This window comes from Oryctolagus cuniculus, chromosome 3, assembly GCF_051225735.1.
Source record: "Oryctolagus cuniculus isolate XC-2025 breed Fujian yellow rabbit chromosome 3, ASM5122573v1, whole genome shotgun sequence".
NCBI lineage: Eukaryota > Metazoa > Chordata > Mammalia > Lagomorpha > Leporidae > Oryctolagus > Oryctolagus cuniculus.
The window spans coordinates 44,408,474-44,427,359 of NC_142869.1; the positions used below are offsets into that span (position 1 = coordinate 44,408,474).

Sequence of the window (18,886 nt, forward strand, 5' to 3'; positions counted from 1 at the left end):
TTTATGCATTGTCATGGTGAGATGCCAAAAAATAATATATCTATGATACGGCACTCTAACATTTCATTAAAAATGCCAACAGCAATTGCTATCCAAGTTTGACTTTCAAATTAAAAAAATAAACATATCTCACAAGTTTCAGAATCTACTACAGCACTTTTCATGCTGCATAAATGAAAGGTCATGCTGGTCACTACAGAAATCATAGTTGTGGTCCTTCAGAAAGGGTTGGGGAGGTCTGAAAAGAGACAGCTGGTATTTTGCATGTTGCTCTCTTCCTTCATGCAAGATTCAGAACAGTAACTGCCAGGACTGATATTCATTGTATCATTTTAAACATTCTTTGAGATAACGTTTTTAATTTCAATTGTAGTCAAAGACCTAATGTTCCACTGAATAGAGTTCAACAAAAAAAACTTCTGCAGAAATATAGCTATAAATAGTAAATAAAAAGATGTCAGTTAAACTCATATATACAACGAATTTTAAAAATAATCACAGATCATTAAAACCATTGTAGTGGGGCCAGTGCTGTAGCATAATGGGCTAAGCCTCTGCCTGTGGCACTGGTATTCTAATAGGCGCTGGAGCAAGTCCAGCTGCTCCACTTCCAATCCAGCTCTTTGCTATGGCCTGGGAAAGCAATAGAAGATGGTCCAAGTGCTTGGGCCCCTGCACCTGCATGGGGGACCCGGAAGAAGCTCCTCGCTCCTGGCTTCAGATTGGCTCAGCTCTGGCCATTGCAAACATTTGGGGAGTGAACTAGAAGGTAGAAAACTCTCTCTGCCTCTGCCTCTGCCTCTCTGTAGCTCTGCCTTTGAAACAAATAAATCATTGTAGTATGGCACTTTTTTTCAAAAAAAGATTTATTTATTTGGAAGTCAGTGTTACACAAAGAGAGGATAGGCAGCGGCGGGGGGAAGGGGGGACTTCCCTCCATTGGTTCACTCCCCAGTTGGCCACAACGGCCAGAGCTGTGCCAATCCGAAGCCAGGAGCCAGGAACTTCTTCTGGGTCTCCCACATGCATGCAGGGGCCCAAGGACTTGGTCCATCTTCTTCTACTTTCCCAGACCATAGCAGAGAGCTGGATCAGAAGTGGAGCAGCTGGGACTGGAACTGGCATCATATGGGACACCAGCACTGCAGGCGGAGGCTTTATGTGCTGCGCCACAGCACCGGCCCTGTAGTATGGTGTTTTTAACGAAGCTTGATACAAGTATATATGTAGCAGTACTGATACACAGAGGTATTTCCTTCTTTTTTCTTTTTGTTTTTGATTTTGATTTTTCTTTAAATGATAGATCCCATGTATAAGGGAGAACTTGTAATGTTTGTCTTTCTATGTCCAGCTTATTTCACTCAACATTGTGTCCCCCAGTTTCAACCATTTTGATGGCAAGGAAAATATTTCATTTTTTATAGCTGAATAATATTCCACTGTATGTATGTGTGTGTGTGTGTGTAGATGCATATATTTGCACTCCATTTTCTTTATCCATTCATCTGATTATAGACACCTGGCTTGATTCCAGATTCTGGCTCTTGTGAACCACAGCACTCCAACATTTTTATGAGCTCCTTGGAACTGCATCCCACAGAATTATGAGTAATTCCGTGGCTTAAAAATATGTCCTGAAATGGATTTTATTTATGAAGCGTTATAGTTGTGCAAATTAACTACATTCTCTTAAGACTTTTTTAATGGTTTGATTTATAAAATCAGCATAACATAGATCTATATCTTTGATTAAATTAACTGACAGTACATTTTTGGGAAATATGAGATTGGACATGAGAATTTGAAGTGTACACACTACTTAAATGTGAAGGCCGGCCCTGTGCTGCCATACTCTAGGAATGGAGTTCATGTGTGTTTCAGTAAACCAACTCCTCCATAAGATTAAAATTCCAGTGGTACCTTTTCATAGATATTATGACTGTTAATATTAACTGTGTTCAATAAAGATGAATTGACGCTATTTTAACCATTGCATAATTTAATTTGTTTTGTAAATGCTTTCTAACTTTTCAGGAATTATGTCCTACTTCAGATACAAACTTGGTCCGATCCTTAATGAATCTAATAGACTGTTTTATGGATGATTTTGCTGACGAAGGCAAAGTAAGAGAGAGAAATGATCGAGAAGCTTACTCTTTGCTTGAGGTAAGGTAATAGCCTTTTCTGTCTTGCAGTAGAAAGGCAGACATCTACTATGAAACTCATTTTACCTCTGAAAGTGGAGACTGGGGATCTGGAACTAGAGACTGGGAGTAAGCTGAAGAGCGAGGAAAGAGCCAGGCACAAAATACCCAGTGCTGGCGGCAAAGTATTTCAGCTGACACTTCTGCTGCATCATGAGATTGGATGGAGCCCAGTGATTACCTCAAATATGCTACTGAAATCTTGTGTGATTTCATAAGCATCAGATGTGAGCCATTCTCAAAATGCCTGTGAATGACTTTGTGATGATTTATCTCCTGTCCACACCATGACAATGTATTGCTGTTTTACCTTGCATTTTCTTTTTTATGAAATAGAAATTTAAAATACAAATACACACAATGGTACTTCAAAAAGTTCAGAGAAAAATGGCATTAAAATGTAAGTTTGTACCCTCAGAGAGGGTTAGGAAAGCATGAAACATAAAACTGTGATACTTTCCTCCACACCACAAGAAAATGTTCTTAGATTTTCTTAAAATTTTATTTAAGGTATATAAATTTAATGTATTTCATCCATACAGATTTAGGAACATAGTGATACTTCTCACTCAACCCTCCTTCTCACCCATGATCCCACCCTTCTTCCTCCTCCCTCTCCTATTCCCATTCTTAATTTTTACAAAGATCTATTTTCAGCTTACTTTATGCTCATAAGATTAAACCTACCCACTAAGTAAATAGTTCAACAAATATTATGAAAAAAAAAAAGCACTGTTCCTTAACAGTAGAGAAATTGCTATAAACAATAATCAGATCTCAGAATCTCAGCTCCACTCCTATACATTACCTTTTAGGTACTCTGGTAGTTACCACAGATCAGGGAGACCATATGGTATTTGTCTTTTTGGGACTGGTTTATTTCAATAAGTATAATGCTTTCTAGTTGCATATATTTTGTTAAAAAGAAAGGATTTCTTTTTTTATTTTCCACTGAGTAGTATTCCATAGTGTATATATACCATAATTATTTCTTTATGCAGTCGTCAGTGGATAGACATCTAGGTTGATTCCATATCTTAGCTATTATGAATTGAGCTGCAATAAATGTGGGGGTACAGATCACTTTTTGATATGTTGATGTCATTTTGTTTGGGTAAATTCCCAGGAGTGGGAGGGTTGAGAAATTTGGCAGATCTATTTTCAGCTTTCTGAGGTATCTCCCTACTGTCTTCCACAGTTGCTTCAAAAACATACATTCCCACCTACAGTAGATTCTGGAAACTTTTTCCCCACATCCTAGCCAGCAGCCCCCTGTCAGTCCTCCTCGCCACTATCAAAGTCAGTGGGGAACATGGATTTTTCCTTCCAGTAAAATCCTTGGGTCATATGCGTGCACCAGAGCTGCTGGCTGCAGCCTCTACTCATTTCACGTGGCACCTTCTCCCTGCCAATTGCAGGTGGTCACAAGAGCCTCTGCAGCTGGTACTGACATCAGAATGGCTCCTTCTCCCCATCCATTTCTGCCTTTGTGTACCTGAGCTGCTGCCACCACGACTGTTTTCAACATAGTGTCTTGTCCCCGCCAGCTGCTGGGTGCATGCACAAGGGCTGCCAGAGCTGCTGCTTATTTCCAAAATGGCATCCACCTTCTCTCGGCCAGCTGCCTGGTGCAGTTGTGGTGGGGATTGGGAGAGAGAAACGTGCCCCGCCTTTTTCCCACTAAATTAGCATGTACCATGTCCCCTTTAAGGCTCCAGACCAGACTCAAAGACAGTGTAGTTCACAGGCTCTTGCTCTTGCTCTGACTATAAAACCAGTGGCATGAGCTGCTGCATCTTGATCTCACCTTGCTCTCACAGCTCACTCTTTCTCTGGCTTTTGGATGCTGGGGTTGTTGTGTTGTGTGTTGTGTCTGTTCTCGTTGCTACGTGTCTGCACCTTCCACACAAATCCACAGTGTCCCTCTTCCTTCCATACAATTCCCACTGCTGCTTTCTCTAATTCTCCCCTGAGAATGTACTTCTACAAGTATAAGTGAGACTTTGTTGACTTTACATTTTAAAATGGATTTGATTTTAAAACAAGCAAGATGATTTTCTTCACTAATCTGTTGGCCTTGTCTTCTACCCTGTTCCCTCTGCCCTAGTCAGGTGAGAAGGAAGTTAGTATCTTTTGCTTGGATGACAATTCTCATTTATACAGTTGAAGCTCAGATATTGTTATAAATCAAAGATTTTAATTTATGCTGCTTAAAATAAACCTGACATATCAAGATTTAAACCTCAAAAGTATATAATGTAGGTTGTTTGCCTTATTATGGTGTGCTTAATACCTTAATAAAAAGTTGTATCAATTTTTTTAATACCAGTTTTCTGCTATGTATTTCAAATATTACATGATTTACTAGGTTAATCATTCTAAAGTTTCATTATGGCTAGAATTTATACTTTGTATTGTGTTATCATCTTTAAGATTTTATAGGACATTCAATTTGGTTTTAAGAAACTAATTATTATGAAATCATATTATCAGCTTATATATTTCCTTTCAGATATTAATCTGGCTGATCTGATTCAAGCTTCAAAGATAGATTAAAGTTATTCTTTAATTATACTTTATCTTCTTATCTCTCCAATGTAGGGCATTTTTCTGTTTTCATTGATCTGGTCCGTCGGTGCTTCTTGTACAGATGATGATCGTTTGAAATTTAATAAGATTCTTCGAGAACTAATGGAAGGTCCAATTTCAGATCTAACTCGAAACAGGTTTAAATTACAGAGTGGTACTGAACAAACCACCTCAAAGATACTAACTGTGGCATTTCCTGAGAAAGGAACAATTTATGATTATCAATTTGTCACTGAGGTAAGAGTTCTGAAGTAAGATTTGCAACTGCCACCCAGGCAAATTTCCCTCTGAGACACACAGCATGTAATGGCTTTTTGGCCTTTTATCCATCACTTTTTTTACTTTAAGAGACAGCATGGGCTAAAGAGAGGTACATCAGCTTTAAAGCCAAGACTCATCTGGTTTTAAGTCCCAGTAAAAGTCACTTTCTTTTTGTGTAGCCTTGGACTAGTTAATTTCCCTGAACATAGTTTTGGTGATTAAATGTGATAATAAAATACCTGATGGGCCAAATGTACTCATTAAATAGAATTACACTTTATGATATCTCGTCCAGCACCAGGCACATACTGTTCAAGGTTATTTCTTAGAGATTCATGATGCATGTTAGTACACCTTCAGGTGCTAATAGGTCCTGTAGGAACACAGCTGCTTTAAATTTAATTTAGTACTTCCCAAAAGGATGACAATAATTGGATGATGTTTGCTTGTTTATTTTTATGTAACAATTCTCACAAATATTATACCAAAAACAAAGTTCAAGAATAAATGTTTAAATACATTCAGAGTTAAATACAACTGGGATCACACTATATCTACAATGGAGAGTTTTGTGTTCTTTTTTACTTAATAAAGAGAACTCCTTTCTATTTCAATAGTGCTTCTTCAGTAAACTTAGGTCTTTTACACCTTCCTGTAGTCTACAATATGGATGAACCATGATCTATTCAGTTTCCTGCCCTTGGTCATTGGGCTATATTTGTAGTTTTCAGCTTTTCAATTTAATAAGTACTGCTTGGTGAATATTCTTGGGCACAAGTTTATGGTACATGAACCTGATTTCTCCTAAGATAGATTTCTTGGTAAGGCATTACTGTATTGATTTTTGAATTTTGTTGGCATTGGAGATGCATTGCCAAGCTCACCCCAACAGGGAATTTCCTCCTTACCCAACACAGATAATATCCTTCTATCTTTGCTAATTTTATTTCATTTCAAATTACTAATGACAAACCTAATTTTCAGAGTACTTCACAATTTATTAAACTTTCCAACGTTATTTCTGTTTTGTTTTCCAACACCTTGGTAAAATAGGGACAAAAGAATTATTTTGCAAATTTTATGATTTAGGGAATAGAGCTCAGAGAGCTTGGGTGATTGTCCCAGGATTACATGACTTCTGGATTTTCTTTATGAGTTCTAGCGATATTTCTTTGCAGTACAACTTTCATATTATGCAAAGTTAATGCCCTCAGAAAATATATTACCATTTGCATATATCTGTGTTGAAAGATACAGAAGTGAAAAAATTAAGAAAAAACATACAGTTCTATCTTCAGTGAGTTTATAATCTCTTTAGAAGACAGTCCTGTCACATCTGGGCCAAAGTAAGTCTTTGGGTCAAAGTCAAGGGGTCCTGGGAATGTGTGGAGCTGGTAGGCCTATCAGTGAAGCCTAGCAGTGGAATACATGAAGGAAAGAAATGTCTTAATTCTGATGAGTTTCTTTTTTTTAATTTTTAAATTTTATTTACTTATTTATTTTTTTATAGGCAGAGTGGACAGTGAGAGAGAGAGACAGAGAGAAAGGTCTTCCTTTTCTGTTGGTTCACCCCCCAGTGGCCGCGACGGCTGGTGCGCTGTGGCCTGTGCACTGCAGCCGGCGCACCGTGCCAATCTGAAGCCAGGAGCCAGCCCCCCCCCTCTGGTCTCCCATGTGGGCGCAGGGCCCAAGCACTTGGGCTATCCTCCACTGCACTCCTGAACCACAACAGAGAGCTGGACAGGAAGAGGAACAACCGGGACAGAATCTCGCGCCCCGACAGGGACTAGAACCCAGTGTGCCGGCACCACAGGCGGAGGATTAGCCTATTGAGCTGAGGCTCTGGCCCTGATGTGCTTCTAATGACCAGGAGTTTAAATTCTATTCTATAAGAGTGGAGACAGTAGTAGCATTTTTCCAAGGAGAGAGAGTTAACATGATATTTTTGAAATTTTTTGTATAAACACTTTCATAGTAAATTAAAATTTTAGTTCACAAACTATTTAGATGAAAAGATATAATGTTATGCTAATTAATAATAACAATTATTTAAAAAAATCTTACCCATTCTAGAACTGTTACAGAGCAGTGAGACTGTAGTTAAAACTACTTAATGGTACTCAATGGTTTCTAGGACAAACTGTATGTTTTCTTAAAAGAAATTTTTCCTGAAATGATGAGCTGATATTACAAAATAACATTGTAAAAGTCAAACAGTATGCAACTGATATAGGGAGAACAAAATTCTTTATTGGTTAGCATTATTGAATAGAATTCTTTATTCTTAACCCATTGATTAGTAGTTTTCTCAAAGCTGTTACAGAATCTAATGTTTGACTACAAAAATTAATTCTTGGAGTAGCATAAACTGTGGCTTCATGGCAGCACAAATGTCACAGTATTGTCATTGTATTTTTCTTCATCTAAAAACAGTTTCTCTTTTATTTCCTCATGAAATTTAATTTTCTTTTTTTTTTAAATATTTATTTATTTGTGAAGGCAGAATTACAGAGAACAGGGTGAGGAGAGACAGAGAGAGAGAGAGAGAGAGATGAGAGAGAGAGAGAGAATGAAAGAGAGAGATCTTCCATCCCCTGGTCCATTTTCCAAATGGCTGCAACAGCCAGGTCTGGGCCAGGCCAAAGCCAGGAGCCAGGAGCTTCTTCTGGGTCTACCACATGAGTGCAGAGGCCCAAGAACTTGGACCATCTTCTACCACTTTCCCAGGTATTTTAGCAGGGAGCTGGATCAGGAGTGGAGCAGCTGGTACATATAGGATGCTGGCACCACAGACAGCAGCTTTACCTACTACACCATAGCACTGGCCCTGAAATTTAATTTTCAAATTGTTAAATGTTTTAAAAGATAATACAAATATATAAATATTGGGGTTTGCTGATCTTGATCTTTTCTTTTTAAAATTTTTAATATAAAGACTACAGATTTCATGTATTTTATAGATACAGTTCTAAGCATATAACTGTACTTCCCGTCCTAAGTCTCCCCCTCCTTTAATTTTTTTCCTTTAACTTTGGCAATAATGTACTTTCAATTTACTATGTAATCACAGGCTTAGTTCACCATTAACCATAATGTTCAACAAGTAAATAGTAGAAATATCACTGTTCCACAGGAATATAAAGGGATATAAACAATAATCAAATCATGATGTCAGTTTCATTCTTATACATTGTGTTTTTTTGTATTCTATATTAACTATACTGCATATCATAAAAACATATTTATCTTTTTGAGATTGGTTCATTTTACTAACCATAATGGTGTCTAGTTGTATCCATTTTATCACAAAAGACAGGATTTTATTGTTTTTTATGGTTGAGTAGTATTCCTTCATGTGTTTATACCACATTTTCTTTCTGCAGTCATCAGTTGATAGACATCTGGGTTGATTTCATGTTACCTATTGTGAATTGAGTTGCTATAAGCATGGGGGGCAAATAACACTTTCATATGCTGATTTCATTTCCTTTGAGTAAGTTCTAGAAGTGGGATGGCTGGGTAGTAGATCTATTTGCAGATTTCTGAGGAATCTGCATACCTTTGTCTTGGTCTTTCTATTATGGCATGGCCTTATAGTTTGCAAATATTTTACCTTGTAACATTCATTATTGAATTTTTTGTTATAAACAGGGAATTGGCAGATGGGAACAATGGATAAAAAAATTGGAAAGAGCTCCTCCAATTCCTAGGGATATGCTGTTTAATGAAATCATTGTACCAACTTTGGACACAATTCGATACTCTGCATTAATGGAATTGCTGACCACCCATCAAAAACCTTCAATATTTGTAGGACCAACAGGAACTGGAAAGAGTGTTTATATTATTGTAAGTATTATAAAAATCTATGTATTAGAATGAGCATAATATTCCTGAAATATTATTTGTTTAAATAGTAGGCTTAAATAATATTTAATGTTCAAGTTTTGATATTTGAGCCACAGAAAGTTTTTTAGTAATTGTCTATTTTAGAAAAATTCACATATATCACATAATTATTATCCCATTTTTCTGATATTTTAATAAAAATAGTGTGTATAGGATGATAATTTCATATCCTTTGAATAGTATGTTAATTACACTTAATACTTGATTTTCTACATTAATTTATATCTGAAGAATGATTACTATGTAGTAATAAAACTGATTTTCCTTAATGATTTCTGAAGTCATACCCCATTATATGTTGGTTAAGATGATGCTAGCTGCTATAGTAGATAATATCCCAAATGGTAGGTTTATACAGGCTACAGAGGATAGTGAAGGACTTATCAGATGGCCTCTCCTCCATGTGGATTCTAAGTTAATTCATTAGAACTCATTTTGAAAGTCAAATTTTACGTATAAATGGGGCAGTGCTGTGCCACAGGGGATTCAGCTACTGCCTGCAGTGCTGGCATCCCATATGGGTACTGGCTTGAGTTCTGGCTAGTCTCATGTCTGATCGACGTCCCTGCTAATTTGCCTAGGAGGGCAGTGGAGGGTGTCTGCACTAACATCGGGGATCCCGATGAAGCTCCTGGCTCCATATTTCAGCCTGGCCTAGCCCTAGTCATTGTGGCCATTTAGGGAATGAACCAACAGATGGAAGATCGAACTTACCCCCTCCCCTGGCACCTGTAATTCTGACTTTCAAATAAATAAGTCAATCTTTAAAAAAAATTGTATGTGTAAATGACCCATTAACTTTGTTCCCTTCCCCAGTTACCAAGAAAGAGTGGGAAATTACTGCTTTATTCCTTATTCTGTTTCAGCACTTTCTGAGAAGATTGAGATTTTTTAAATCTCTATTTATTATTGTTAAATTATTTTTAATACTGTGCATCAAATTTTTCAGTTTTATATTGATTACACGTGGATTTTGTTTTTATAACTATGTTTGTGATAGATTTCATTATGCTTTTAAATGGTCTCAATATTCACTGCCAAACTTTTCATGCCAAAATTTATATGTGTGTTAAAAATTTATTTTTATTTTTGTTCCATTTAGTGTGCTCATTTATCTGTCTGGCCATGTATCCATCCATCCATCCAAAATGTATTGATTACTTGCTATATGACAGTTGTGTTCTTACCCTCATTTCTTAGTTTTCTCTCTGTCTTTACTGGAATATTATAGTTTCTCTCTCTCTCTTTTTTTTTTTTTTTTTTTTTTTTTGGACAGGCAGACTTAGGCAGTGAGAGAGAGAGACAGAGAGAAAGATCTTCCTTCCGTTAGTTCACCCCCCAAATGGCCATTATGGCCAGTGCACTGTGCCGATCCGAAGCCAGGAGCCAGGCACCTCCCCCCTGTCTCCCATGAGGGTGCGGGGCCCAAGCACTTGGGCCATCCTCCACTGCCCTCCCAGGCCACAGCAGAGAGCTGGACTGGAAGAGGAACAACCAGGACAGAACTGGCACCCTAACTGGGACTAGAACCCAGGGTACTGGTGCCACAGGCAGAGGACTAGCCAAGTGAGCCATGGTGCTGGCCTATAGTTTCTTTTTAAAATGTAGGCATTGCCTTGATAAATAAGTTAACATTTCAACATATACTTTCCAAATCTTTATTTACTTAATTATGGTAACATTATGTCATGAAAAAGGGACTATCTTCAGCTCTTTTGTCAATTTCATATTTTAGGTTAACAATCTATAACTTGGGGCAAACATTTAGTGCAATGGTTAAGACATTGTTTGGGATGTTCACATCCCATATCAGAGTGTCCAGATACAAGTCCCAGCGCCTTCACTTCTAACGCAACCTGGGAGGCAGTAGATGATTGACTTGAGTAGTTGTGTCACTGCCATCCATGTGGGAGACCTAAATTGAGTTCCTAGTTCTTGGCTTTGGTCTGGACCAGTCATGGCTGTTTCAGGCATTTGGGCAGTGAACCAGCAGATGGAAGGTCTCTCTGGCACACACTCTCTCATGCTCTCTCTTTCTTCCCTCCCCTCTTTCTGTCAGCCTTTCAGACATACTGAAAATTTTAAAATTAAAAAAATAATCTGGTATCTTATACACAATAAAGCTGAATGCACTTAATGCAAGTAAATGCACTTAATGCAAGTAAAGTTTGGAACAGGAAAACCAAAACCTCATCATTTGCGTGCCACTACCTATGTGATAGATTGTAGTGTTCACTAAGAAGATGTGACTTACTTAAGATTTTCTAACAAATGGAGTCTTACCTGAGGAGGGATTATACCTTATACAGGGCTCTTAAGAGGAATGAGGAGGCTGGCGCCGCATCTCAATAGGCTAATCCTCCGCCTTCGGTGCTGGCACACTGGGTTCTAGTCCTGGTTGGGGTACCAGATTCTGTCCTGGTTGCTCCTCTTCCAGTCCAGCTCTCTGCTATGACCCGAGAGTGCAGTGCAGGATGGCCCAAGTCCTTGGGCCCTGCACTCACATGGGAGACCAGGAAAAGCACCTGGCTCCTGGCTTCAGATCAGCACGGTGCACCGGCCACAGCGTGCTGGCCACAGCGGCCACTGGGGGGTGAACCAATGGAAAAGGAAGAGCTTTCTCTCTTTCTCTCTCTCTCTCTCTCACTGTCTAACTCTGCCTGTCAAAAAAAGAATGAGGAAAAGGAAAAGGATGGAGGAGGAGAGTTAAACTTGAAGAGCTCAGGAAATTCTGATATGCCCATTCCCGTAACAGATAAAGACTAAAAACAATTGCAATTCCAATTGATTTCTGGTGAATTCCATGCACAAAATACAATTATATTGTTTAAATTATTAGTAATAATAAAAAAGAACATTGTTCTAGAAATAAACAAATGGCAGCCTGAATTCTAGCCTATTTCTGAAATTGCAGGCAAGTCTCATAACCTCTGAGTCCCTGTGACTTTAATAAGAAGGAATGTGTGATGGGCCTGGCACTGTGGTGTAGTGGGTACAGCCTCTGCCTGCTGCACTGGCATCCCATATTGGTGCCGGTTCAAGCCCTGGTTGCCCCACTTACAATCCAGCTCTCTGCTAATACACCTGCAAAAGCAGTGGAAGATGGCTCAAGTCCACGAGCCACTGCACCATGAAGGAGACCCAGAAGAAGCTCCTGTCTCCTGGCATCAGACCAGCCCAGCTCTGGCCATTGCAGCCATTTGGGTTGTGAACCAGCGGGTGGAAGATCTCTCTTTCTCTGTGTCTCTTTTTCTCTCTCTCTCCCACCCCTCTCTCTCTCTCTCTCTCTCTCTCTCTCTCTCTCTCTATATATATATATATATATATATATATATTTAACTCTTTTGAATAAATCTTTAAAAAAGAAAAGGAGGAGAAGGAGAAGGAGGAGGAGGAATGTGTGCTCTTGATGGTTGTTTTTGAAAATCAGGGCCTGGATGGACAGACACACTCTATTGTCATAGCAACTGCTAACCTGTTGAGTTCATCTCTTTTTACATTGGTATGACACAGGAGGTTAAATTTAAGTATGTCAACAATGCTGCTCCGTGTTTATTTTGATATATCAAAACATAGTTCTAACTATGGTTTATTTTTTTATTTTCTTTTATATAGAATTTTCTTTTAAATCAACTTAGTAAAGATGTCTACAAACCTCTGCTGATTAACTTCTCTGCACAAACTACAGCAGCTCAAACTCAGAATATTATCATGTCAAAATTGGACAAAAGAAGAAAGGGAGTTTTTGGCCCTCCTTTGGGCAAGAGAATGGTAATGGCTTTGTCCTAACTCAGTCTAGTCCCAGTCTCATGCATGTCTACTATTGCAGTCAGAACAATGAAACCAGATTTATCTAGGATTGACATAGTCTTTTGATAGTTGTTTTCATAATCACATATTCTGTTTAAAAAGTTTTCCTAAAAGTGTCTTTCTACTTGTATGTACCCTAAACAACTTGAAGTTAAAAACCAGAATCTCTCTTTGAATTGAAAGTACAATATTTATTTGGAAAATTATCTACCTTAATTATTTCACTAACATTTTACTCAGCAGAGACTTTGCTGCTTACTTTCCTGAACCTTTAACAACAAAGGTATCAGTTGACTTATATATGTCTCTCTGCAAAAAACACCTTTTTCACCCTCTCACCAATCAAAAGTTAATAAAATCATCTAAAAATCACACCTTTATGATTTATTTTAATGAATTAGGTGTTGAAGAAGAAAACAGACCAGCTATATTGAGAACCAAATTCTCTAAGGGGATGACTAATTTTAGGTGATTAACCTATAAAGATTAGTGATGATAATGTCTCTGTATTTCTAGTCAAACAAGGAATACAGAAAATGTCTCACTATTCCTTAAAGGCTAGAAAACTAAGAATATTATTCTTGTCTGGAAAAGAAACCATCTCTTCCTACATATGTACTCTACAAGAAGATAATCTTAGCTATTATGCCTCAACATTGTTCACACAATTGGACATTATGTTAAGGTATTTTCTAATGCCTCTTCTCTTCTTATTCTCAGGTTGTCTTTGTAGATGATGTGAATATGCCTGCTCGGGAGGTTTATGGAGCTCAACCTCCCATTGAGTTACTTAGACAGTGGTTAGATCACTGGAATTGGTATGACCTAAAAGACTGTTCTATGATTAAACTTGTGGACATTCAGATCATGTGTGCTATGGGACCTCCAGGTACATTTGCTGAATTTGGAATTATTAAGATGGAAAGTCACTCTAGCTATATTTAAAGAGATAAATAAGTGAAGAAAGAAAAACCCAGTTGAACAATTTAAATTAACAGTGCTGTGTATATATTCTGTGTGTTTCTATCATGACCTAAAGTAGTATACATCACAGAGACTAGCCATTTCTTCACCAACTCTTCCAAATCTTTTTCTTCCCCTCTCACCCTCTGGGACTTTGTTGCCCATTTCCTGTCCTTGCATTCTGAGAACCCAGATCTCCCTGGATCATCTCCTTTCCCTTTGTTTACTTTCTTAATACTTCAACTGTATAGATTATTCTTTCTTCAGAGATAATCTTTCTTCTACCCCAACTAAGCCCTATTCAGTCTCTGGTTGTAGAGAGGCCACTAGGAAGAATTTAAGTAGGAAATTACAGAAAGAATGAACTCTTAAAGATCTTTTATATTTTCCAAAAGAAATTAGTAAACTCAAAAGAGCCAACCGTGCAACTCACATAGTAAGGATGGTAGCAGTTTTCTGCTTTGAGCTGTGAACTGTGGAGAACATATCTAGTGACTCTGTCTGGCCTTGGGTGACGTAGACTTAACCCAAGTTTATGTCTACATAATTTAACTCAGTGAGATAATTTAACTATAAAGGCAGTACCTTGAATTTGAGAAGGAAATGGTTTGATGTCAGAGTTATCCAAACAGTTGGTTACTGTCAGCTTCTTTTGGTGCTATGAATTTGTCCATCTCTTAAGTTATTTTAAATTGTAAAATATTGGAGAAAATATTGTAGTTGCATTATTAAGAGTTACCCTTTTAAATATTTAGGTGGTGGTCGAAATCCAATAACTCCTCGATACATGCGACATTTCAATATTGTAACAATCAATGAGTTCAGTGATAAATCCATGTTTACAATCTTCTCTAGAATTTTAACCTGGCATTTTAAAATATGGTAAGTTAATATTTGTTTTTTTCTTAAGAAGTATAAAATCTATTAGAAGTGTAATATAGGTAGTACTTATCAAACATTTCCATGAAAGCAATTCTAGGCAAGGAAAAGGTAACATGTACCTTGCCCCTACTGTTCCTCTTACCTTCCAGCACAAAAGAAAGGGGTTAGAGCATTCTACTGTATCATTTATCCATGTTTCAATGATTTGAATTCCTACCGCTAAATACAACTGATGCTGGAAAGAAATGCCAGGTAGATCCTGTGACTGTGATACTCTCTAGTAGAACTCTTGACTTCTACAAAGGTTATCCATATCCAAGTACGAGTATAGGTTTGGAACCTCTTCCCTGGGAACTGATAATCCTTGTTGAGGATTCTGTGCTCCTGCACAAGATGCATAGATATCCAAGAACCAAGGTGACTGAGCAGTAGAAGTCTTAGCTCCCTGAGATCCATTCTCAGGAAATTGTTACTCCTTGCCCTAAGTAGTGGTGTTGGAGGGGATACCTGCCTCCTATTAACAAGGATGATCTTTCCAAATGAATATTCTTGCTCCTTCTTCTTTCTACACTAATCACTCACTTTTCCCTTTTAATTCTGGTTCATTATTTGATTTTTATTCCCTCTGTATTCCTTATTTTTCATATATTTGTTATTTTTCATGTATTTTTATTTCTTTATTCTCTTATTATGAAAAATCTGTTTCACCAATTTTCATTATGGGTTTTATTTATATGTAGTTGAGAATGCTAAAGTTTGAAAGAGGTTAGAAAGCATTTGTCTGGTAGCAACTGGATTTAGGGTAACATTTGCATTTCTTGGCTGGCTCTTTTCTTTGCCTATTTGAATAGTTTTAAATACATTAAACTATTCCTGTTTATGTCATGGAGTTCTCTTGGATGGAATGGAAATCAGACTTAAAGAAATAAAATCTATTTTATTTTTATTATTATTATAAGATATGATAATTTATGGATGAAATTGATCAACTTAATTCATGCTATAGATCACTTATGTGTAATAGTTCTGTATTTTCTAATATTTTTCTTTGTTTTGTTTAAAATATGTAAAGCTATAAATTTCCAGAAGAATTTCTAGACCTGACTACACAGATTGTAAATGGCACTATGACTCTGTATAAAGAGGCAATGAAGAATCTCCTGCCTACTCCAGCTAAATCTCACTACTTATTCAACCTCCGTGATTTTTCACGTGTCATTCAAGGTATTTGTCTTTCAAGACCAGAAACAGCAGAAACTAAAGAAGTAATTAAACGCCTTTGGGTTCATGAGGTAAATCTCCATATTACTTAAATGTGCTTATGCAAGAAACATTTAACATGGCAACAACTGAATAAAAAATAAATATTCATTTATATTTCTGAAATTCATGCAGCTGATTGGTATTATAAAGGCCAGTGACCAAGATAATTTCTAAAAACATTTAACACTATGATATTTTATAACTTTACAATGCTTTATTTCACATATTTAAGGCACAGCTGTTGATTTATAGGATATTTCAAAGTAAGCATCTCTTTGAGTCTATGTCCTTTAAATAACTTAATTCTTGTTAGCTTGACTTCAAATGATTTTGAAATAAAACACTTTTACGATATTTTTATAAAAAGTGGATATATTTATTGACATTATTTATTTGTAATTTTTTAAAAGATTTATTCATTTATCTGAGAGGTAGAATTACAAAGAGGGAGAGACAAAGAAAGAGGTCTTCTATCCATTGGTTCACCCCAAATGGCAGCAATGACTGGAGCTGAGCTAATCCAAAGCTAGGAGCCAGGAGCTCCCTTGTAGGTGCAGGGGCCCAAGCATTTGGGCAAATCTTCCACTCCTTTCTCATGCCATAAGCAGAGAACTGGATTGGAAGAGGAGCAACCAAGACATGAACCAGTGCCCATATGGGCAAAGGCTTAGCCCACTATGCCACAGCGGCAGCCCCCTTATTTGTAATTAATAGATGCTCCTTCCCCCCAAAGAAAGAAAGTATGAAGCAAACTAGTTTGAGAATTCATAGGTTGAGAACATAGAAACTGTATAAAAATGTATTAATTATTTTGAGAATAGATATGTGCATGAATATTTTCTTCTAAAAACTGATGGAGGGAAGGAAAAGAGAGAGAGAGAAAGAATAAATACAAAAAAGTAATGCATCAGAAATAATAGGTCAGGGGCAGATGTTTAGTGCAGGACCACTTGAACTGCCCACATCACATATCAGAGTGTCTGGGTTCAAGTCCTGGCTCCATTCTTTATTCTAGCTTTCTTCTAATACACACCCTGGGAGGCAACTGATGGTTGCTCAAGTACTTGAGTCCCTGCCACCCACATGGGAGACCCAGATAGAGTTCCTGGCTTTGGCCTTGGACTGGCTCAGCCCCAGCTTTTGGCATTTTGGAGTAAACCAGCAGATGGAAGATCTGTCAGTCTGTTTCTTTTCTCAGTCTCTTTCAAATAAACAAAATTAACATTAAAAAATCTTTATAAACAATAGTTCAATATTTTCAAATGGACAAAGATTATGGGAAAATGGAAGGAAAGTGTTTTCCATTTTTCATTTTAAAAAAGTTTTAATGTAATTAAGAAAGCTAGAAAATGAAAATGGCTGTTAAGTTAAAATCATGGGCTATATATGTATAAATTTCAAAATTGTCTTTGAAAATCCAGTTTTGGGGGCTGGCATTGGGGCACAGTAATTTAAGCTACTGTCTGCAATATCAGCATCCCATGTGGGTGCTGGTTCAAGTCCCAGCTGCACTACTTTCCACCCAGCTCCCTGCTAATGTTCCTGGGAAAGCAGCAGAAGATGACCCAAGTGCTTGGGCCCCTGTACCCACATGGGAGACCAAGAAGAAGCTCCTGGAATCTGATTTTGGCATGGCCTTGCCCTGGCTGTTATAGCCATTTGAGGAGTAAACCAGCAGATGGAAGATTTCTCTCTGTCTTTCTCTTTCTTTTTCTTTCTGTAACTCTGTCTTTCAAATAAATAAATATTTTTTAAAAATCCAGTTTTAGTTTTTTATAAACATTTTATTGAAACACAGCATATGTATCAAAAAGTGTACTTAAGTATCCAGATAAATGAGTTTTTGTCCTCTGATCACACTAATAACCAACACCCAAATTAAGAACAAAACATTTTTAGCACCCCAAGAGTCCTCACTGTTCTCCCCTCTCCTTTCCTTTTTTTAAATATGAGAATGAACAGTATATTGGCAACTGCATGATATGATCCAGTGAAGAAATATTTATAACCATATACCAAATGATATGACATTCACATGATTTTTATATTCTCTCTATATACTAACTACTACAAATAAGAGAATACATGTGATATTTGTCTTTTTAGGCCTGGCTTGTTTATCTTTGCCTAATGATCTCCAGTTTTTTTTTTTTTTTTGAAAATGTCAGTATTTCATTCTTTTTTATGACTAGTATTCCATCCTATATAGAGAGATCACATTTTCTTTCTCAGATCATCAGTTATGGACATCTAGCTTGATTCAATATCTTAGCTGTTATAAATTGAGTTGCTCTAAACAGGAAAGTTCAGGTATTTCTTTCATATGTTGGTTTAATTTTCTTTGAATATATCCTTTGGAATGGGATATCTGGGCTGTATGGTAGATCTATTTTTGGTTTTCGGAAGAATCTCCATTCTGTTTTCCTTAATGGTTATGTCAGTTTGTGTTCCCACCAACAGTGTATTAGGGTTCCTTTTCTCCATAACCTCTGCAGCATTTGTTATGTTTTGATTTTTGGGTAATAGCCATGTAACTGGGGTTAGGTGATACTTCATTGCAGTTTTTATTTGCATTTTCCTGATGGCTATATGTCTGATGGCCACTTGTATTTCACCCTTTGAAAAATTCTTGTTCATATTCCTTTTCTTAACTGAAGTGTTTGTTTTGTTATTGTTGAATTTCTTGACCTCCTTATATATTCTATACAGCAAGTGTGTATAAATATGTATATATATATATTCATATCATTTGTAGGTATTCTCTCCCATTCTGTTAGTTGCCTCTTCACTTGTTAATTGTCTCCTTTGTTGTTCAGAAGCTTCTTAGCTTGATGGAATCCAATTTGTCTATTTTTGCTTTTATTGTCTGTGCTTCTGGAGTCTAACCTAAGAAGTCTTTGCTTAGATCAATGTCATGAAGCATTTTCCCTATGTTTTTCTTTAGTAATTTTGTGGTTTTGGGTCTTAAAGTTAGATCCTTGATGCAATTTGAGTTGATTTTTGTA

The 18,886-nt window shown here is 37.1% G+C and overlaps 1 protein-coding gene across 2 annotated transcripts in view; it reads left to right on the plus strand.

Annotated features, from left to right (window-relative positions):
• DNAH7 (dynein axonemal heavy chain 7) overlaps positions 1-18,886 on the plus strand; it is a 384,555-nt gene that overhangs the window by 193,791 nt on the left and 171,878 nt on the right. For both annotated transcript variants that reach the window (XM_089330144.1, XM_089330145.1), the window contains 7 exons: positions 2,035-2,166; positions 4,806-5,030; positions 8,706-8,903; positions 12,579-12,734; positions 13,494-13,662; positions 14,492-14,618; positions 15,691-15,910. In XM_089330144.1, the coding sequence (XP_089186270.1) occupies positions 2,035-2,166; positions 4,806-5,030; positions 8,706-8,903; positions 12,579-12,734; positions 13,494-13,662; positions 14,492-14,618; positions 15,691-15,910 (1,227 nt within the window). The remainder of the gene's footprint in view (positions 1-2,034; positions 2,167-4,805; positions 5,031-8,705; positions 8,904-12,578; positions 12,735-13,493; positions 13,663-14,491; positions 14,619-15,690; positions 15,911-18,886) is intronic.